Raw genomic sequence first — 23,298 nt, 5'->3', positions numbered from 1 at the left:
GAAATGGCTGCTGCCGACTTTCTCAGCAGATGTGCATGGTCAGCCAATTATGAGGGGCTTCGTAATGTAAACAGCATTGTTAGCCAATAATCAGTGCCAAAGTGTCATCACCTGCAGAAGGTTACAGACTTAAAGATGTATATAAGTGTGTGTGCGGATGAATAAAGTGGCCTGTTGCTGCTAACTCCTGTGGAGTCGTCTCTCGGGTCCAAAAACCCGTCTCCCGCGGTTACAGAAACTGTTTCTTTATTGTTCTGTGTAGATTCAAATAGTATACAAAAAACTCTACAGAACATTTACGATTACGAAGTTAAGTCCCCTTTGATAAATTGTTGGAATTACCTCTAGAGCTTCAATTTTTCTTTTATTCTTTAAACAACTGTGTTTAGATAACATTTTTTTTCTAAGTATGCACTTCCATTTTTCTATGAAAGTTGTTTCCCTCATTCCTTACCTTGCTGTTGAAGGTGCACTAGTCACCTTTCAGTCCTCCAGATGCCACCAGGAATACATAAACTGGAAAAAAGCCAGATCTGCTGTTTTTATACATTGTGGCATGTGCAGTACTTCATGTTGATTAGAAACAGAAGGAGCAGGAAAATCTTCCTCATAGCCCTAGGGGGTCTGAACTGCTGAGAATTTGAATCATTAATACTAGTTCTTGAGCTTCTCTGCCTGAAAAGGCATTTAGGTATTGGGCAGACCTGGGACAGGTTGTTCTTGGGCACCTCCCACCCTGTTGAAAATCCTTGGTTGTGGTGGCACTACAGGTCTATGGTAGAACACATATAAGACCTATTCCTAATTTTATTCTCCAAAAATCTTGAAATACTTTTGCTGTCATTTTTCTGTCACCAAAATTAGTGTTTCCCTGTGGTTATTAAACTTGGTGCAGTTGAAAATGTGATGTTAAAATGGGAGGTCTTAGGCAGTCTTATCTGTCGCTTTTGGTCTTATTAACAACATGTTGTTTAAAGACCTCTGAAGTACCTTCTACCAGCTGAATAATTTTCTCTGTATAAAGTGCACCTCACTGATGAAGGGAAAAAGCAATTTGAGAAATGATCTATTAAATACAAGATTACAATCTGAAAATCAGGCTGCAAGTTTAAATTAGCCCTCTTGTGACACAATGAATTTTCACTGTCATTTAGTAGCTTAAAAGTGCATTTACTTTAGACAGGTGGAGTGTAGTCATGTAGTGCCATTTAAGGTTTATAGGATATTTGTGCTAAGTGTGATACAGACACTTGGAATAGCAAGGCATGAATTCTTTCATTTTTGGAGATGCCTAGAGTCTCAATGAAGAAAGAGAGAATGCCATCCCTAAGGGACAGTATGATAGAATACTTGTTAACCCTTTTTGTTTATGTAATCTGTTTTCTATAAGTAAAGTAGATTCATAGTGTAACAAAGCAAAAATCCAGTAACTTTTGGGATACTACAGAAAAGTTCGTGCAAGTTTGATAGCCTGTATTTAGTCTCTGCATTGTTGCGTAATTGATAATGCTTATTCTTACAGTCAACTTATCTCTCAGCCACTAAGGAGAACTGTTCCCTGCAATTGTTGGTTATAAATTTTCAACTTTGAAAATAATCATATTTGAAATGACATTTAATTATCTGATTTTGTCATGTTGTCCCCCCTTCAGAATTGTTAAGTAATCTTAATTTTCTTTTCAGTGGTATTGTAGGAAACAGTGCAGCCACATTGTTGACAACAATTGAAGAAATGCATTTGTTGAGCAAGAAAATATTCTTTAATAGCCTCAGTCTTCACGCAAGTAAACTAATGGACAAGGTTTGTTTCAAACTCATACAGCTTTCCAGTTTCAAAACACTCTTGCATTTCCCTTTTGTCTACTAAGATTACTAGATAAATGGCTGTTATATATGTCAGCTTTTCCTAAAGTTGAAGTTTTGTATTTTCAATATTTTGGCTATGGAACTGCATTAAAATCTTGCTGTATATTTTAATTCTATTATTAGTGAGGTTTTTGTGAGTATGTGACTACAATACTGCTGTTAGCAGTATTTGTTTGCAGAGCAGTTTATATATGTTTAAAATCTATGAGAAGCAACAAGAGGAGGAAATTTTCTTAAAAGTGATAGAGCAAGATCAGGTGATTGAGCTAGATGATTTGTATTAATGCATCATCAGATCAGTAGTTAATTGCTCATGTGCATAATTCCTTTCTGAAGTTGCAGGGGGCATTCTAAAATGGTAAGCTAAGTAAAAACAAAATTTGAGCTTTTTTATAAAAATAGGTTTACCACATCAACATTGCTGTAACATTTGTAAATGCAATTTTAAATTATTTTTACTTAACCTGCAAGAAAAATGCAAAAAAAACCCCCACCATAGACTTAGAGAAACTATTCTTTGTGCAAAGCCTTGCAATTTTCTGATCCTTCAGTCCGATTTTCTGAATTTTGTCAGTGTTGTTCTGTGGTCCCAAACAAGTTTTCTCATTCAGCACAGCTTGTGTCTGGTCCCAATTTCCTGTCTTTCTACAGGGGCTGAGGAGTGACTTTCTCAAAGAAACAGTTGTTCCTCCTCTTCTTCTCTCCCATATATCCCAGTGACTCCTTTCAGTGGTTTCATTTGTGCAGTGGGTTACACCCAGAGCCCATTTAATAAAATGCACTTAGTACATTGTTGCCATGTGGTATTTCCATTTAAATGTAGTGTCATCGTAATAGTAGTTCCTTTTCGATTAATGCTTCTTCACGTCTGTTAAAGCTGACTTCATAAAACATGCAGTGGATGAGGACAAAGTGACTTTACCAAAAAAACCATTTTATTTCCTAATATTTAAGCTAAAATATCTGTCTGCTTCTTCCTTTTGTGAAAAGAAAGTGGTGATGTATGTATGTATGTATGGCCAGACTTCGCGAACGCAGATTTGGGCAGGGCTCTCCCCACATGGGTGTGCCCTTCCAGCCTGCGCAGTGGATTTTTTAGGTGAGGCACAGCGTGCACAGAACTGGCCCCACCGTTTAAGTCCTGAGGTCCTTTTGCCACGGTAAATTGCCACGGTCCATTTGTGAGCTTGGACAGTGACAGTGAAGTCCTCGGGACTGTCACAGCACCTGGTACTAACCAGGGCTGACCCTGCTGAGCATCCGAGATGTGACGTGATAGGATGGCAGGGAGGCATTGAACTGTCAGGGGACTGTCCCACTGAGACTCGAACTCAGGTCCTTGGGATTCAGAGTCCAGAGTGCTCTCCTTTACACCATGGGACCACCCCCTGCTGTAGAAATTGGTGATGGACCGTAGCAAAAATGTATGACTGCTCTTTGCTTACAAAATGCTTAGGAAAAGAAGTTTTCTTGGTTTCAGACTGCAAACCAGCTCTGTATTCATCTCTTTTCTATTTATTTATCCTGCTGGGTATTACATCTGTACTCAAACAGGCTCCAGCATGATTTTCCTTCTCACATAACTCACAGTCTCTGCTTTTCTTTTGGGTGATACACTGTTTTCAGTTTGGAAGTGTGTAGAATTCAGAAGAAGAGTGATAAAGGAATTGTGGTCCCCCAGTTCATACTGTGTGTATTCTTTGTATTGTCAGTATGGGAAGGTTGTGTAATCTTCTTCATCCTCTTAGTACCCCTTCCTTCAGCTCCCAGCCTGGATGTAACTGGTTCTAGATGCTGCCATTGTTTTCTAAAGTAGTCAAATTTGGCTTTACTGACCTTAAATGAAGGTAGTGCCACCTTCAGTGGTGTTTTATTACAAGTAATGAATGGCATGCCGAACCTCTCATGTAATGGGAAAAGATCATAATATTGCTCTTTCTCATAAGCACATTTATAAATTAAGTCTGCAACACTGACAATGTTACATTGCCAGTGTGCCCTATGAAGATCTTTCCTCAGGATATGAATGAGGTCAAAAGCTTAAAGAGATTCAGGAGACTGTTAGATATATGGGTAACAAAGGCTTCCACAATAATGTATTAATCTCTGTGCTTCAGGATTTAATGAGGTAACTCTGTGTGTGAGAAGTAATTTTACTGTTTTTATGTGTAGTTCTTGTAACTGTTTGACAGTCCTCTATAGCACCTTTGAGTGATTCAACTACTGAATTCATAGAATTATGTCTTTTGCCTTCATAACTGAAATTAGTTTTGCTTCATAAAAAATACAAAATTATTACTTTGAATTACACTCAGAGAAACATTAGTTTCGAAGCAATAAAGACCCTATTTTATCATCAGTTTAATTCTTGTTACTTAGTTTTGTATGTGTTAATGTACAGAAAGCAACTTCTATGTCTTTTCATACGTCTTTGTTAATTTGATAGTAAATGTCGCAATACCTTTACATTTTGAAGAAACTGATGGTTGCTTTTTACCATCCTTTTTATAAATGCATTCAGATCAAAATTGTTTATATGTATTAGTAGGATTCTCTTCACATCCCTGTCTTTTCACCAGCTTTTTGCAGCTATGTATGCAGTGCAAGTGCGTTCAGGTGTTTTATTTCTCTTATTTTCAGAGAAGATAAAAACCTCTGGAAAACAGACCCTTTGTGCTTATAGAGGCAATTGCAGAGGCATCATTGCTGTTCCAGTTGTGCCGTAGAAAATATTCACTTGTAAAATTAGTAAATTAATTTTCACTTTGATAGTCAGGAAATCATGGTTCCTTATTTCCACTTACATTTTGTATCTTAAGGCATTTATAAGCCTGTTTCAAGTAATATCAGCTGTCCAATACTTTGATTAAAATATGATGTTAAGGCAATTTGAATAACTTTGGAAATAGAATAAAATACAATTAGGATGCTCTCAAAAAAGTATTTTTATTTCTATAGATTTATGTGCCTCTTTTTTGGATCATTGGAAAGTGGTGAATACAGCCCAAGTCAGTTAGACTATTTTAATGATAGTATTCCCTCAGTAGCATCTGTTGTTGCTGATAATTTTCTTGTTTAGTACCTATATTCTATCTAGCAGTTGATAGACCAGAATATGATTTAAGCAAATCTTTCTCTGAAGTATAGTTAGTTGGGAACTTTCTTTAGACAAAGCAGGTTTTATTAAATATGCTAACTCCTCAAGACTCCATCCTTAGGATGTAGACAAATGACAGGATGGTAATTTGACTCTGATGGCCTCATCACCACAGAGAATTTAATTCCCTAGATTATTGATTATCCTGAGTTGAGCATTGCCTTCAATCTGCCTGGGATTTAATTTCTGAAGCACAATGGAAAACTGAGATTTCAGGCTGTTCTTTCGAGGACAAGAAAATAGCTTCCTCTTCACATCTGTTTTTGAGAAGAGTCCCTTGTTACATAAGGAGTGTCACAAGTGTGGAGGTTTATGGAAGCTTATAGGCAGTCTTAGGTCAGTATTGTCTCTCTTGGTTGTCAAGCCATCAGTGTAAATGGTACGGGGAAATCCCTGGTTACTTCAGAATAATTACTGGTTTGCCTATAAGCACTTTGCTATGAACTTTCTCATTGCATAAGAAAATCTCAAGCATCTGGGTTGCAATCTGAAAATAAAGTAGTCAGCAGCTCTCAACTTCCGACTGTTTGTTCTGAGAAAGCCTTTTTATGTTTTTTTCACGTTCAGGTGTCTCAGGTAGCTCTATATGAGCTGAAATCCATGTAACAGAAATATTCAGCAAACTGCCTGAAAGCAAGCCCATTGTTATCAAAGAAAGGCAGTACACAAGGGAGTCTCTTTGGCTCTGATACTCCTTGAAACCTGTCATGAAGTTTGGTAGCAGAGTTGTTGCAGAGCTGCTTTGTTTTCAGGCTTTAAATTGCCATTCAAAACTTCGAGATTCTCAGGCTTTTGTAGAGCTTAGCACGCACATTGTAGAGAAGCTGTGCATCACCAGCCGTCTCTTCTATCACCAAAGTTTTGGTGCAGCAACTCTTACTGCAAGTGCTGTCTCTCCTTTGCATTGTTGGTTCTTACCATTCAAAGGGTTATTTTTTTAATATCTACAAGAATAAAGGCGAGGTAAGAGTAGGGGAACTGAATTTTTAAGAATCACCCTGAATCCTGGTTATATGCTAGGGAGACTATGTAATGAGTGTTGGGCAGTCTTGCCTGTACTTTCTATCTCTGGCAACAATTGGCTTGTTCTTAGTTCAACCATAATGGTTTTTGGACAATATTGGTGTCCTTGTGCTGAAAACACATATTTGTATTTGTTGCTCTTCAGCTTTCTTGGACCCAGCCATGGGTCTACCAGCTGTGCAAGTGGAGGAGAAATATCTTTACAGTCCTTAGGTATCCTTTTATATGTTACTTTTGACCCTGCACCAATAAAACAAATGTTTAGGAATTCAGGATTCTGCTTGTGTTAGTCACTCATTGACTGGATCTAAAAACAGCCCATTAAGATTAAAATTTGACAGATGATTATAAAATTCATGAGAGAATAGTAAGTGAAAATAATTGTCAGAACAACTGAATCTGTTGCAATGAAACTGGGAGTAAAGTTCAAAGCACCTAATGGACTGGAGTGGGTGGACTGTTCTTTTGTTCTCTCACATGAGAGTTGTCATTTAAAGTAATGAGTCTATTGGTGAGGCATTTCAACAAGCACATTACATTAACCTTTTTAGCATATTTTATTGGACCAGCTGATAAATCAGAAAAGTGGGAATTTTCAAGCCCATGTTTCCTTCCTCTGGCTTCACAAGTGCTCCATAACAATTATTAAAGGGAAGAATAATTGCAAACATTTAATGAAATGGAATGAGCATTACCATAGGGGTACTAAAGAGACATTGTGGCAAACTGCAGTCATATGCTCTCAAAGCTGTTAGAAGATCTTAGTAGAGTGCCCCCAATCAAGTTTTTGAATTGTTATTCTTTAATGCTGTTCTTTTTAGAGTAGAAGTACACAAATAAAATGCTATTATTGCATTTATATTTTAGGTTTGTTGATGGGAGAGGTATTAAAGTGTTGCATGGGACTGATTGTAAACTTGGCCCTCATAATTTGATTCCTGTCAGAATGAAGCCTGTTAGGTTTCTGGAAAACCAGATATAGGGCAGATTGAAGGAGACTGGTTGATGTTGTGATCTGAACACTGTTATGGTTTTGAATGGATACGTATGAACAAGGTATAACTAGTGATCTTTTCTTCCTAGACCAACTTGAGAGCTGAAAAGAAAAGCATGCCATTAGGTATTCTACTTTAACCTCTGTAGGATCCTAATAGGACCAAAAGAGCTTAGGACAGCTGCACTGAAGCTTCTCTAGCAGATGAGCACTTAAGATCCTTGGAGTGCTAGTGAATGTTGTCTCAGTTGTGAGAATGAACTTCTGTAGTTGGCACTGCTCAGTGTTAAGTAACAACATGACATAATGTCACCAAGGACAGAGACTCCAAAACCTCACTGTGCAACTGCCTCCAGTGTTTGACTAACCTCACAGTAAAACAATTGTGTCCTTGTGTCTTGATCTGTGCCCATTGCTTCTTGACCTATTACTGGACGCCACTGAGAAGAGTCTGTCTTCTTAATCCCTCACTTCATGTATTTATACACTTTGATAACTTTCCACCTGAGCCTTCTCTTCTCCTGACTGAACTCTGCCTCTCCTTTTGTAGGAGGTATTCCTTGCCCTTCATGAATTTTGTGACCCTTTTTTCGACTTGCTCCAGTATGTCCATGTCTTTCTCTACTGTTAACTTCTAATGTTCAACTACCATAGTATATAAAAATTTGATTGCCTATACAGTATTTTCAGGTCCATGTATGATCTTTTAACACGGTTGCTTTCCCTAATATCTGCTCCAATCCTTAATAAAATTAGCGGTATTTAATAGGAAGAAAAGTCGCCCTTTTTTAATTTTGTTTTTTTATTTAACCTTTTTTTGTAAATGTGAAGGGGAAAAACTTAACATACATGCATGTTCTTAATTGTTGATACTGCCTTTTCTTTTGTGTTTTCCTTTGCTGTTTGTTAAACTCTGTAAGACATCCTTTGAGCTACTTGCTTTCATAGACAGAGAAATCTGTTCTGTGTTGTATGTTTGGAGGTAGATAACGGGCATAGTAAATGCTCCCCACTGATTAATATGCGGAATTTTAAAAGAAAAGCCAAATTTTTCTACTAGAGCTTATGTACAACTTTTAGTGACCATTGTAATATTAGAATTCATGTAATTTTCTTTATTGGATTTTAAAAGTGAGTAATTTCTTCTTGTTTTGTTTGAAAGGCTGAAGAGCTGGTTGGCCTCATTTCTGTATGACTGAACTGCTAGTTATAACTGATTGGACACTTAATACTGTGTTATAGTGTGTTTTAAATGATGTTTAACTCTCTGCTGCAGAACTTTGCTGATCATTTTTCAGTTAGGTTCTGTCTGGCTTGCGTCTGAAGGAGGTACTTCAAAAGTAGAATTCAGCCTGTTTTTCAAACCTAGTTTTCTGAAAGTAAGAGCAATTATAATGATCTCTTAATGCACATAGAACATTCAGGGCAACAATTACTTTTTTATTAAAATAGTGATTTAGTGCTCATACGCTGAAGCTTTAGGTTCCTCTGTAAATTAGACGTGTCTGTTTCCAAATGTTCCTTTTTAATTCAAAAAAAAACTCCTCACTCTGTATTCATGTGCAGTAAGTTACAATTTTCAAAATGAATATACCACTGCTTTAAGTTTCCTTCCGGTTACTGATAATTTTGCTTGTATTCCAGTAATCAGGAATTTCAAGCTAACTGAAGCAGAATCTAGTGATCTAAACCTTTTTTCCTAGCTGTATTTTCTTCTTCTATAGTGTTGTTCCTTGCTTATATCCAGAAGAGAGTGGATTTTAAAAGAACAGACTAAATGAAAGATTAAACTAATTTAAGAGCTTCTGAGCACTAGCTACTTCAGGAGACAAAAATTCTGTGCTAAGCAGCCTGAAATTGCCATGATCTGTTTGTGTGTGTGTATCAAACTCTAGTCTCAAATTAACAGCAAAATATCCATGATCACGGTCCAGTTCAAGTCTGAGAACAGTGTGTTCAGGACACAATCAATACTCCTAATAATAAAAAGAAGAAACAAGAAGAAAGTCACTCAGCGCTGTGAATTTCAGTAAACTTTACTACTGATCAGCATTGAACAAGTTCCTCTTTCTGAATTAGTTACTTCATTACTAGAATATTTATGTTTTCAGGACTGCTTAGGCTGAACAACTGTTCTCTGAACCTATTAGATTTAGTTTTCCATTAGTTCCTTGAACTCAGTATACTCTCTCTTGGAAAGCGAGATCTGAGGAACACGTTGTATTCAGAAGGATGAAAAAAAGGTTTTTTTAGGTCTGTCTGGCTAGCAGTGTGGGGACATGTATGGTATCTCAAATGTTTCAAAACCAAAGTGTGAAAGCTCAGCCTGGCTTCAGAGAGAGAGAGTTTTTTTTCCTTTCTCTGGTGGTGTGTTCATCAGGTACAGATTCGTTTTTGGAAGACTCTAATGCTCTACTCTGAATATGGTTGTTGTGCTCTCCTTCTTGGTTTCTTGGGCCATCAGCCTCTGCCCATTTTTTTTTATTTTTTTTTATCTCCTTGAAGACTCAGACTTGCATTTTATAATGCTGTTCATCAGTACTTCCCATTTGGGAAGGTATGAAACATGTTGCCTGTGCCTTGGAGGTCCATCCAAAGTTGCTACCTTTTTGTGTTGAGCATTGCAGAAGTGCACACTGCCTTGCTCTGCTACAGCTGGGCACACTTGGGCCAATCCCATCCCAGTTTAGTTCTCCCTGCCTCCTTTTGGGGAGATTATGCATTTAAGTGTTAACTTACTGTGTCTTGCTGAGGGTCTCCTTACTCCAACAATATGCAGCCAGATCTGTGTTTGCCCTTGGATGGGCAGGGGGTACAGGAAGGTAGGAAGCAGATTGTTGGCAGAAGGAAATGAGATGAGCAGCCTGGGTTGTAGTCAGGGTTTGGATGCAGCAGGATGCCAGTTTAAGACAGCATTGGAGACAAGAAGTTGCAGCTGTATTTGGAGTGCAGTCTGAGAAATGTGTGTTGGGAAAAAGAGAAATGAGTATTTGCCTGTTACAAAAAAAGGGGTAAAGTATGTGAGCCTGTGTTAAAGATAGCATAGAATTTCAGTCCATTTCACGTGCTCCAATTTTCATAATTTGGCTTGGAAAGCGTGTTTTTTTTCTAATATACACAAATTTCAATTCTCTCTTTTTTAAACATCTGCAGTTCCTGCTGCTTATCTGCTTTCTGCCTGCATTCCAGTTTGTGCAGTCTTGTTGAAGTTTATGTAGGTGTGCTTGAGTTAGCTTGTGTACAGTTCATTTGTGTACTGGCAATTTAAGGTACAAATTTGCTAGGGATAAGACTGTTGCATTTTTGATGCAGCTCTCATACTTGGCATCACAGGGGCTGTGCAGCCTTGTCATGAACTGCAGCAGTGTGGCTCTAATCTCCTAGAGCTCTGCCTGCATGAGATTCTCAAATGTTCACAGGAGATCGTGCTTACTGTCAACTCAGTGCTGCCAGCAACGTGGCTACTCGTTGGCATCTAATCCAGTAAATGCTTTCCACTACCAAACCCAGTAGTGTCTGGGTTTCTCCAGATCAAAAAATAGGTGTAGTCTGAATGAAATGAGAAATTCAGCATTGCTTGTTTGTTACTGAATGAGATGGTTATGCTGAAAGTTGCAGGCATTTATTGTCTGAAACATGCTAGATTTGTCCAGTGTCAAATTAAAGTTCTTCTCTGCATGGCTACATGTAATTTTATTATTAGCTGGTTGCATTTGTGCTAACAGATTGGGTGGTGCTCGCTGTAAATGAAATTAATGAAAAGAACCACAAACAGATAATCCTGTCCTTCAGGTTGAACTCCCACCTCCTGATCTTGGCCCAAGCTCTGCACTAAATCAGACACTTAACTTGCTACGGGAGGTTCTGGCATCTCATGACTCATCTGTTATTCCACTGGATGCCCGTCAGGCTGACTTTGTGCAGGTATAAGAATGTTTGACTGCTCTCTGTGTGTGAAGAGGAGGGAGAGGGAACAGAGAAAGGATGTGTAAATTAATTTCAGTGCACAAAAGATAAGTGGAACATTAATTTTTTTGTCTGGTTCCATTTTGGACCTTTCTACCAAACCAGAGTTTGAAATGTGAATAAGAGGGTGACTAACAAAGTGGGTAATTACAGTACAGTATGGAGTGCTACTCTTAATGGAGTATCTAAATTCTGTTATCCAATTACTGCTCCATTAAGTAAATACACCCTCAACATTTCACAATTACCCATTATCTAATCTGGCTTACTCTTCCTTCTGCTATGTTGGAATCCCTTCTTCTCAGGTTTTTACACTTTTCCTATCACTGTGGTAGCTGATCACCTGCTGACAAATCCAGTAGAAAACTGTTTTCACAGTTGGAAACTCATTCCTCTTTATTCTGCTTTGGGGAATAAATAGAGACAGAATGAGGTTATAAGCCTCATGTGACATGATTTCCTCCCTTCTTTCCCTCTTTTCTGTGTGTTTGCTATTCCAGGTTCTGTCTTGTGTGCTAGATCCGTTGTTACAGATGTGTACTATGTCTGCAAGTAATTTGGGCACAGCCGATATGGCAACCTACATGGTAAATTCGCTCTATATGATGAGGACTACTTTGGCTCTCTTTGAGTTCACTGACAAACGTCTAGAAATGTTGCAGTTTCAGGTAAGCTTTAACAGCCCCCAAAGAAAATGAAATTATTACTGATTTTTGCAGACTGTAAGTTGTGATGTGAACATATTTATCTTAGATAATGTTAGCTTTGGGTCAGCTCTAAGTTGGGCATATGGGAGACTGTGAACAAATAACATCTTTCATTTCAAACAGAAAATGATAAAAGATTTGAGTTTGTTTGGGTTAGTTTCAGATAAACCCAGATCAGTGAACCTCTTCATTATCCTAATCATTCTAATATTTATCTGCAAACTGCGTGAGAAGAAGCAAATGGAAGTTGAAAGCTCAAATATATGCATATATATATTATAGTTAGTACCAGATCATCATCTATTTCGTACTAGACTGTTGTGTAGCTGAAGTTACTACTTCAGTCCTGCTTTCTACCTCTCTTTTCTCTTTGGTTTGGTTTCCCCTAACATCCCAGGATAGTAGTTCTTGTGTGGTCCGTTTTGAAAAGGAAATGGAAGTTTAGAAACTGTTGACTTGTGAAAACTTGGACACTACCCATTTTTATTTTGCTGCGTGAACATGTCTGTAGTATATCTCAGGAGAGCTTTTGGAGCTGTGGGGTTTAAAAAAATCGTAACTTCTTATTTTAAGGGATCGGTAAGGATGGGCTGCAACCCATTTTTCACCTTCTGCTCCTAATCAGAATTTGTAGCACCTCTTAATTCTGAAACAAACAGATCCAAGCAGTCTGGGATATTTCTGATTTCTATTATCAGCATTTATATTCAGTAAATGTTGCAATTGATTGATTCTTCAGATAAGCAGAACTGAAACTTATGCATTTAATACCATTTACTGTCTTCAAGCATTTTAAAAATACAGGAACAGACTGAAAAAATAAGATTATACATAAGTAGGTTATTCAAGTGGAGTTAGAATGACATATTTAATAGGAGAATCATTTTTCGTAGAAGAAATAACTCAGTAAGACATTTAAAATCTCCAAATTGAAATACTGAGATTTCCCTCCTGATTTAAAAAGGAAAGTGTGTTTTTCTAAACAATTGTAGGAAGTAAAAAGATGAACTTTTAAGATAGCAGACAAAGAAGTCTTATATTTTACAAGACTTTAACATATTATAATTTTTTTCTCTAAGACTGGAAGATTAAAAAAGAAATGTGGGGTAGTTATTTGTAAAAATGAAGTAACAATGTATGTATACCCAAATGAATGTCTCACTGAGACTGCTCAAACTGAAAAATGATTGCTGCTGCTGTGACTGGATTTAGGGATTAGGTTTCTCTGCAAAGTGAAGATTATATTAAGAATGTAAAATATTCTTATGAGCTTTTTTCATATGAAAATAATTAAAACAAAATTGGTAAATGTCATTTCAGTGCCTGTTGTTCTTTCAGTAAATTTTTTTCAAATACATGTTTATCAGAATTAAACTTAAAATCAACACTGATTATGATTATTTTATTTCCCTTATGAAGGACTGTCTCCTGTGTATTAGAAAATTGCCATGCTATTGTCAATACTTTGAATAAAAGTTGAGTGAGTTTTATCAGGTATTTTCAAAGAATTATGGCAAAATAAAATCATATAGGAATTTTTAAGATCTGGGCTATAGCATTCTTCATTTTTGGTGCTGTTGTATGCACAAATAAAAAATGGATTCTTTTATTAGTCAGACATGAAAGAATTCTCTGCATTTTTCTTGTTACATTTAATATGCTCACACACTTTTTCTGACTATCTTGTGCTTAAAATTTCAGATTGAAGCTCATTTAGATACACTCATAAATGAGCAAGCTTCCTACGTGTTAACAAGAGCTGGTCTAAGTTACATATATAATGCTCTGCAGCAACACAAACCAGAACAGGTAAGCTCATAGAATGTACATGTTGGTGAGGTACTGCATACTTGCCAACTAGTAGAATTTTGTCACTAATATTTTTGCAAATTAAGTTTCCTCTGAAAGCAAAACCTTAGTTATATCTGTTGTTTTTTCACATGGAACCAGGACTATTAGACAAAGGCATCTTGCACCTTCAAGTTTCCCCTACATTCTGTGTCCAGCAAGCCTGGCAGGTTTGGTGTGCAGCAGACCTTCTGTACTGCTTGTCTGCCTACCATCAACAGATGCCATGCACTACAGACATCCTGGATGTTCTCAGAATAACTGTATAGGTAGTTTAATATGCCTCAGCAAGTGTCTAACTCCTTTTACAAAACCTATTTTCAGTCAACTAGAGCAGGTTGTTAATGCAAGGTGGCAATTTTCGTTTATACCTGTAACAGCTGCTGGGCTGCAGAAGGGATATCACAGAATTTACTAGGGTGTTAAGCATCATTTAGACATCATATTGCCATACCAGCACAGAAGATTTACTGGGTAACAGGTCTAAATTCTGCATGGTCCCTTATTTTTAATGGTGAAGAAGGAAGAAAAGAATTTGAAAGGTCATATTAAGAACTCTGTAATCTCAGCTTTTAATTTGGGTGGTAGAATACAAATGTACTGTTAACAGCATTTCGATACTGATATGGTGATACAGTTTCCAAACATTTAAGATTGTGTAGCAGACCAAATAAAAGTTTACTACTGAACTGATTGTAGAATTTGTTTTTTGTCTTTTTTCTGTATGCTAGTATGACTTTTTTTATCCCTCTCTTTGACTACTGGTTCTTAGGGTCCTCTTTCAAATTTTTCAAGTATGGATTCCGTGTCCCTGAAGGTTGCAATGGTAAGCATTTTAGACTTTCATGTTATGGTGGGATGCTGTGACATGGGAAAGAATACTACTAATTATGTGATGCAGTGGATACTCATCTAACCAGTCCCTATTCTTTAAGAATAGCTAAATTATGTGTCTGGGAATACTTTCTTAATTTGTAGTAATTTGACCACTCGAAGTAATAAATACATAAATTATTTCTGAAGGTGTAGTAATAGAATATTAGTTTCTAAGCTTTGAGAAATAGAACTTTACTTACAAGAATGCTATCCCATGTGTCATCTTAAATTGCTAAAAGCAAATACTTAGCTCTAATTAATTTTAATCACCAAAGGTTCTTTTTCTGCCTCTGCTTTGAAATATAGGTTCTGCTATCATTTATAATTTTAGTCCTTAGGCTTTGATTTTATGAAAATAACTGAGCTTTACTCAGGAATTGGATTCTGGGTGTATGTCACAGTTATATTTTTTTAAGTTGAAAGTTACAATATATTGTAAAGCAAATTGTCAGCTAATACTTGTTTCTTAGAGTGTGTCAAGGCTATTTGACATAGACATAGCAATATCACAGTTCAGTACACAATGATGTATGATGTGTCACTCTTCTTAGCCAAGTTTGTCTTTATTCTGTAAAGGCCCACTCATCCAGCAATACATGTATACCCCCATGGAAAAAAGATCTTCTTGAAATAATTTTTAAAATTTTTGTTTGTTAAAATTCTGTGTTGAATCCATCCTAATTGTGCTAGTGTAGCTGGGTTTTTTTCTGTTTAAACCACTGATTCCCAAGCTGGTTGGATGAACAGAGCTCTGGCACAGAGCACTCAGTAGTTTACTCAGATTAGCATGCACTCTCATTTTAATTGATAAATTGTGCATTTAAAATATCTTCTATTTATCATGGTCTTGTAGACCAATAAGAACTTTAAAGGGTACAGCTTGAGGACCTTCTCTTTAAATTATATATATATAATTCTGTTATCTCTAGTGATGCGTAATAATTTCATTTGAATAGTTAAGGATCCAGCTGTTCTGTTTTCTTCATTACTTAATATCTGCTTCTGTGAACACACTTTAACCAGAATGGAACCAAATATGCTGAAATCAAACCCACATAAATCCCATCTATCAACCTAGTCTGTTGGCTTCTGAAACCAATAGATTTAACCAATGGTATTTAAACCAGGAGGGAGTACTTGCAGGCGATTCCCTGCCTCCAAACTACACTTAGAAGTTTTCCTCTTAAATTGTTCCTATGTGCTTGCAAATTCTATGCTAGTGAAGTCTATACCCCTCAGTGAAAACTCCCTTGCTTTCCAAACAGGGGCAGAAACCCCCTAAAAATTAATTTGTAAGAACTGTGACTTCGTTAGTCATTTTTGCATGCGTTTTGCACATTTAAATGATGGATGGATGTGGATTTCAGGGTTTACCAACTTGAGAATATTCATGCAGTGTTCAGAAAGGTTGCCATCATTAGATAAACTAGCCTAGGGCCCTGCCTGTGTGTATAATGCCAAGGATGGAGATTATACAGATTTTCTTGGTAGCCTTTTCAGTGTTTAATGACATTTTTCCTCTTACTATCTAGTCAAAATTTTCCTTAGTGTAACATTTTTTCAGCATTCCTCATATTTTTGTCTGTGAGAAGACCTGGTTTCATCTTCTCTGTAGTCACCCATTTGATCACTGATTCACAGAATGGTTTTAGGTTAGAATGTATCTTAAAGACCATCCTGTCCCTCCCGGTGGGGAGGTTGGAACACCTTCCATGAGAACATAGTGGTCAGGTCCCCATCCAACCTGGCCTTGAACAGTTTCAGAGATGAGGCATCCACAGTTTCTCTAATCTATTGTTGAAGACAAGGATAATGTTCTTACTGTTTTCCACTCCAGACTACTAGAATCAAAGCACTACTCTTTTTCTCACTATGTTATATGGGGGAGGAGAAGTAGGCTTAGAAGCAGTTTGAAGAAGTGTGAAGTGGGTGATTTGCTCTTGGTCTTCCGAATATAAGCAGTGACTCCCTGCCAAAAAGTGAAAAGAAACATGTAAAAAGAATCGTGCCACATGTCTGATTTGGACAGAGTAGATTTCTCTCTAAAGCTGTCTATGTTCCCTCTGCATTGAATAGACTAGGTCTGATCTTCAGTGATGTGTGCATACCTGCACCAGCTGTGTAGCAAGCTTAGTTGGATAATTATGAAAGCTGAATTCTCATATTTGCCCTCCACTCACATTCCTCAAAATCCGAAACAAAATTTTGGTGGCAGAGGTGCTGAAGTTAGACATTTGTTTTGTGCTATTAAGTTCTGCCTTTTAATGTCATCACTTTTCAGAAATCTGTGGTTTTGCCTATTTTCATAAAACGGGAAGGTGCTAATATGTTGATCTCATATTCTCTTTTCCTCCGAGGCTCAGTTTGATCGCTATCTGTCTGCTCCAGATAGTCTGTTAATGTCCCAGCTGAATTTCCTTCTGAGTGCTACTGTGAAGTAAGTACCTTACCTTTGAATTTCTATTATGCTTGTATAATGATCAAAAAGATTAATTTGATTAGGTTTTAGTGGATCATGATGAAAATTCAAGTTACCAGCTGTGATCATATTTGCATTGTCCTTCAGGTCACGATTCAGTTTTTTAATGACTCTCCTCTTTTTGAACAAGCAGTGAGGAGTATGTAATTCTGTAACTTTCTGAAGTAGTTACTCTTGATTTAACAGACACCATCAAAATGAGTTACAGTCATCTATTTTAAACATGTTCTGCTGTGTCGGCAGTTTTTTGTCAACTTAGTTGTAAATTGTTTTAGAACTATTTTGTAAGCTTTCCAAAGACAGATTAAATACGTAATTCTCCAAGATTTCTTTTATCTGCATTGCTTTGTCAGTTCTAGGATTTTCAACTTTTTTGTCTTCTGCTGTAGAGTATTGGCATTCTGTCTCATTGAATATTGTGCTGAGATTATTCTACTTTTCACCTAATGTAGTTTTTTAGTGATTTCTTCTTCGAAGTATGGAATTGAGAGAACTTTATTACTTTCTTTTCTTATTTTTTTGAATATAACTAAACCCTAAGGCTAGGGAAAGTGCCATGAATTTCTTTCCAATTAAATGTGAACCACATGAAGACTTTCTGTGGTACTTAAACTCAGAGAATTACATGCTGCACTTATCGGAACCTTTTCTTGATGTTATTTTTCATACTTTTGCAAAGAATGCAGGTTAGAGAATGTATCAGAAATTTAGAGTAACGCATCACGTTTTACGTATGCAATAGTAGTTGGAATTTCAATACTAGTAGCTGTCCTCAGTGAGATTGTGTTGCAGCATTTTGCAATTAAAAATTACATATGTCAAGGTAAAAATAGATATTGTTGAGAATTGAATAGAACAGTTCACTTGGAAGGGACCTACAATGACCAGCTAGTCCAGCTGCCAGGTTCTTGTGCTGTATTGCTGAGGTTCTCCTGATCCAAAGACTTCCAGTGTCATGCCATACAGCTGGTGCATGACTGGGCATGGGGAATGCTGGTGCTTTTCAGCAGCCATTGGATGTCTCTGTTTAACGTTCCTGCAGCTCAGCTGGCAGAGCTGACCCTGTTGTTTGAGAGCTCTCCTACTCTGCAGTACAGATCAAATAGGGTACTTGAGCAGTAATGTCAGTGAAACATTGCAACCTCTGCTTCTTAGTGTCAAGCTATTAAACCTGTATTTTAGCTCTCAGGTTTGGTTGGTTGTTTTTTTTTTAATGTGGGTCTATTTAAAAATCGTAGTAACAGTAAATATTTTGAAATCCTCAACTTTTCACTGCTAACCATAAGCAATTTTAAGAGGTAGACTATGATATCACAAAGACTGAGGCATAGTGAAGTTACTTGAATTTAATAATTTCTTTGGTCAGATGAACCTAGATAAACTACTCATGTAAGCACTCTTATCCCTTTGATAAGCTTTTTAAAGCTCTCAGCACAGTTTAAGCTAAATTCATATTATCTTACAGCAGTGGGCAGTTGAGGGGTAAGAGGGAATCCTTGCATGAGGATGGTGGCTCTATGCTACAACTCAACTAACATCCAGGAGTTTATGAACCTGCTATAGTCAGTGCTATAAGTCCCTAGCCTTCAAACATGTTGCTTGAAACACAAGCAATCCTTTTGAAGTTAAAATATCTATTTACAGAGATGCATACTTGTAGAATCTCAATCTTGAAAGTCAATATTTTCTGTAGTAAATAAATGTTGAAATTCAAAAGTTACGCAAAATTCAAGCAAAACATTTAACCACAGCTATAATTTTAATCTCTGGGTATAGTAGTTGAAATTTTCAATTCTGAAGACATTTTCCTTGAAATCGAATAGTTGTGAGTCACTGTTCCAGTGGTCAAGCTGGAACTTACGAGATCTTTGGTTCTCAGAATGAGACCACATGCTATTGATAAGGACCAGTTGCATACTCTTTGGCAATATCATTTAATCTTTACCACCGTGAAGAACACTCCTTCCAACTTTTACCAGGGCATGCTCTTGTCTTTCCAATTCTTTTGCTCATTTAAAAAGTCTTAAGCTATGTATTTATATGGCTGTTGGTATTTATATGGCTGTTGGTCTTGGAAAGCTCTTTTTGGTTGTGTTGGATCACAGAAACTGAATTCTGAAATTACTGTTTTTAGAAAATGCTGCCATTTGTGTTAGTGTTAAAATGTATCATGTTGTTATGGCAACTGAAATCCTAATGTACTGATTAATGACACTGATATTATTTGATGGAAAGACTGTGTGATACTGTTCAGTCCTCTGGAATATTTTATCAAACTTTATTCATTTGGTGCAATAGGTGGTTTTATACAAATTCCATGCACAATACTTTCTTAAAAGGTTGTCATGTTACAGTAGCTTAATGATCCTATACTGAGATCAGAAAGAGTTGTTTTACCTGAATGCCCTGAATATATTTCCCTTATAATAGTGAGCTTGGATTTGCTACTATAAGGCCAGTCTTTTTTTTCAAGTATTGTAATAACCTAATAATACTGGCAGTTGGTGCTGTGTATTAAAAAAGTGGATACTATATGTCAGAATAAAAGGCAAGTTTGGTTTTTTTATTCTGTTTCTCATAGCTTCTGTTCCTTAATGTTTCCTGTAAAAACAAAATTAATTTTACTTAATATTCGAAATTTCCTTTACATACTAATTCCAAACAGTTGGTGAATTCAGCCGTGATTTTAGTGGATGTAGTTTTGCTGTCTTTGTGCCTTTGCTGCATGTTACAGCAGGGCAGATTCTGGATTTGTTGTTACTTTGGTTTCCTCAGCTTCTACTGGTGTTCCACTTGCTGTAAAATAGTTGTAACTACTGTTTCTGGTAGATAAAAATGTATCTGCAATTGTAAACACATCACCATGATGATTAAAGCAAACTGATTCAATGGGCAATACAAAATCAAGTTATTAGATTGCCTTCAAAAATATTAAACATTCCAGTTAAATTTAGCATTCTGTGTCTTTGTGTTGTTACTCATTTATCTCTGGAAAGATAACAGGACACAGAATTTATAGCATTGTTGACAAAAGGTTGAGTTTTAAATCTCTGACCTCTATCACTCCTTTTGATTATGTGATCAGGTGCTGTCAGGATAAAGCAAATAGAACATATTTGTTAGTAGATGAAAAAAAAAAGCTGTGTATTTACAAAGGACAGTCAGAAACTGCAGAAGGTAAATCACTAAGTTTATCAGTCTTTTAAAAGATACATGGGAGTGCAGGTGGGAAACTAATGTATGCAAATTAAATCCTTCTACCAGTTTTTGCTTGATTGTAGAAATAAAGAAGGTGATTTCTTTGTTATCAGGATCACATATATGAGTTTTATCTGTATACGATATAAAGAAAGAAAACTTCTGTTTTGAAACTTCAAGCTGTTTTCACAGTTGAAGTAAAATGGCTTTTTAATGCAACTCATACTGGGTTTTAATGTGTATTTTTAATGTATATCTTTAATTCCTTGTATGTAGTACAGTTATATTCCCTACGATTTGAAAATTATGTCGTTCCATTTTGTTTTTCAGAGAGCAAATAATAAAACAGTCAACAGAACTGGTCTGCAGAGCTTACAGTGAGTTATATGCAGCTGTGATGGATCCTTCAAATGAGTATAAGGATCCAGAAACCATACTACACAGATCTCCTCATCAAGTTCAGGCACTCCTTTCATAGTCTTGCTTCCCCCAGATTTATCAGAATCCATAATTCTCTGTTTATTATTTCCATTGAATTATTTTTCTGCTTTGACTTTCAATGTGTGACTATATAGTTAAAGTATGTAGGAATGCAGTTTTGTTTAATCTGCTTGGCAGAAGTCTAGTCTTTCCTGTGTCTTTGAATACTTTCTATAGATCAGAAAATAGAATATAGATCAAAAATTATTTTAATTTATTTCTCTGATGGAAATGGACCTTGAAAATGTGCAATCTCTTTGAAAAAGGAGAAAAGCTTTTTCCTTGCTGTACATAATCCTTTCAACTGCAGGTTTAACCAGTGTCTTTTATGACCTCACCAACAGTTTTATTTGCTTTATTGTTTGTTCTTTCACTCTTTTTCTCAGCCTATCATCAGCAAACACTGATAACTGAAATTTTATTACAACTGATACACATTGAATGACTCATTGCATCATTTTTGCAGCTCATGAATCATTTCAGGAGACTTGATACTCTTGCAAATCCTTTTGATTAAATCTTTGAGGCAAAATTTATGTGTTTTTTTTTCTTAATCTGTTATCTGGGTTTTTCCTGTAAGGAAAAGAAATGTTTAAACTACATGCATGTGCATCACCTGGAACTTAATGCTTTAAATTATTTGTATAATTTTGTTTTACTGGAAGGATTTTGGTTTGCTGCAATTATTCAGGAGGAATCCTTGTATCAGTTGAAACTTGCTGATCTCTTAAGGCTGAGACCAATAACGGTGTAAGCTAGGAAAGTGGTTTGCACAGCAGTATGGCCATTCCTCCTTCACGTGTTCATGCTTTTTATTTTGCTTGTTTTTATGTACAGAAAAAGTCCATCTACTCTAGTACAAGCATTTATTCAGTTCATAATCCACCAAGATATTTTTGTGGTTTACATGTCTACAGCAGTGCTCCTAAAAAATTTATTCAAGTTCACCTGTGGCAGCCATAGGTTGTCTTGGGAGTTTTTTGGTAGAGTCAAGGTGTGCCGATGTTCCAGGCTGATGCATAGAAAGCCATAAGCAAAGGGTTAATTCCTTTCCTCCTTTAGTGCAAGGTTGAAGCTGCTCTGTGTAGAAAACCCGACATTACAGCATTATGATGTAGGGGACCTTTGCTTCCAGGAAAAGAAGAAAGCAAATAGGTAGGATGCTTGTTCTCTGTTAAGCCTTTTGATAATTTTCTGCAACTTCCTTAAACATAGTCGTCTTTTAGGAAATTATTGTTAAAGAGAAACCTTTAGGAAACAAAAAGTTAGTAAAAGGAATTTGTGACTAGGTTTTTTATTTGTTCTTTAAAGCATAATTGAAACTGTTCTGTTGAAAGCATTTCACTTATTTTTCTCTTTGTTGTTGTATGAGTGCCACAGAGTTTCTACAGTTGCCTGTCACATTAGATGTGGCTTATTTTATATACATCAAAGGGGAGATGAGCAGTCATTCATATTGAATAGCTTATTTTACTTTTACTAGTAAATAATATTCCACATATAAAATATATACTTAGTGGCAGCCAAGTCTTCAGTTTTAGTATATGCTTGCAAAAGAGCAAGACATAAAGAAGATCAGCAGCAATACATTTTAGCCCCTCAGAAAACTCATTGCACAGAATATATCCAGCGTGCTCAGAAAGCAGCTTCCTTGGTAATACCACAGTAAAGCAATAACTCCTTTTCCAAATGGGTGTAATTTGTTGGCATAGTGGAAAAACATTTAAAAGTGCAAGTGTCCCTGGAGTTCTTGGGTCAGGAATAAATTTTTCTGTAGATATGAATGTTAGATTTCTTCTGTTTAAAATCTCTAGACCTGTAAAACAAAAAATTATAGAAACTTAGAAAAGCTCTAATGCAAAATTCTGCTCTTTTGCTAGGTAAGGCACCTTATATTACTCAAATTTTGCATTACCATGGTATACACTCAGGTGGCTGTTCATTGTTGTTTAATAATGTTAATAATGCTTAATATGCATATAATTATTATTCTCTAATATATAAAAAATTACATCGGTTGTGGAAGGACTATAAATTAGCTTGTTATTAGGTGAATATACTCATAAGAGTGAACTTTTTCCTGAAATTACCCTCAACCTGGGTCTCCAATAATCAGTCTGTAGTTTGCATGAGAATTAATAAGAATTTGCTTCCTATCTTTGATTCCCTGTAGAGACTTATCCATGATTTCGTCTTCTCTTGATAAAAATGCAAAAGCTATAGAAATTGTAATTTAGGAAAGTTAAAGTCAATCGCTAATTTTGATCTGTGCAATTAAATGACCAATGGTCACAAATGAGAAAGAACATTAATAAAAATACTTGATTTACTGACTCTGTCTTCCATGATGTTATTTCCTCTTGCCTTCCTAAAAAGAGGAAGGAAAAGATGATTAGATTGCGACCTACCTTTTCCAGCTTGGTATTTTTGATCCTTTTATCTTGCAAATTCCAGGATTTCCATACCAGAAACCTTGTATGTAGCTGCAGTCCTCAAATTAGATGGATGACCCCATTAGCTGGATGACCCAAAAGTATTCAGTATATGGAATCATTCTGGGTGCCAGTACCAGGCCTATGTTGAGACCAGTTACCAGAGGTCTGCCTTGAGCATCCCAGTGCATGAAGAGATCTTCTGCTGACTGGGCTGAGTCAGTCAGCCCTTCTTCTGCTGTCCTTGAGTGCTTTATATGGAGGGGCCTGCC

At 36.4% G+C, this 23,298-nt stretch overlaps 1 protein-coding gene across 3 annotated transcripts in view; it reads left to right on the top strand.

Moving 5' to 3' along the window:
• Positions 1 to 22,927, top strand: part of COG6 (component of oligomeric golgi complex 6) — a 53,466-nt gene extending 30,539 nt beyond the window's left edge. For 2 of the 3 annotated variants that reach the window (XM_071552208.1, XM_071552227.1), the window contains exons 13-19: positions 1,684 to 1,801; positions 10,833 to 10,964; positions 11,507 to 11,674; positions 13,415 to 13,522; positions 14,334 to 14,387; positions 16,795 to 16,874; positions 20,445 to 22,927. In XM_071552208.1, coding sequence (XP_071408309.1) covers positions 1,684 to 1,801; positions 10,833 to 10,964; positions 11,507 to 11,674; positions 13,415 to 13,522; positions 14,334 to 14,387; positions 16,795 to 16,874; positions 20,445 to 20,592 — 808 coding nt within the window. In that variant the 3' untranslated portion in view covers positions 20,593 to 22,927. The remainder of the gene's footprint in view (positions 1 to 1,683; positions 1,802 to 10,832; positions 10,965 to 11,506; positions 11,675 to 13,414; positions 13,523 to 14,333; positions 14,388 to 16,794; positions 16,875 to 20,444) is intronic. The other variant, XM_071552217.1, reaches the window with a different exon arrangement.
• Positions 22,928 to 23,298: the final 371 nt, after the last annotated feature.

This window comes from Pithys albifrons, chromosome 1, assembly GCF_047495875.1.
Source record: "Pithys albifrons albifrons isolate INPA30051 chromosome 1, PitAlb_v1, whole genome shotgun sequence".
Taxonomy (NCBI): Eukaryota; Metazoa; Chordata; class Aves; order Passeriformes; family Thamnophilidae; genus Pithys; species Pithys albifrons.
The sequence above is the reverse complement of the archived record's forward strand: the minus strand, read 5'-3'. Positions and strand labels throughout refer to the sequence as shown.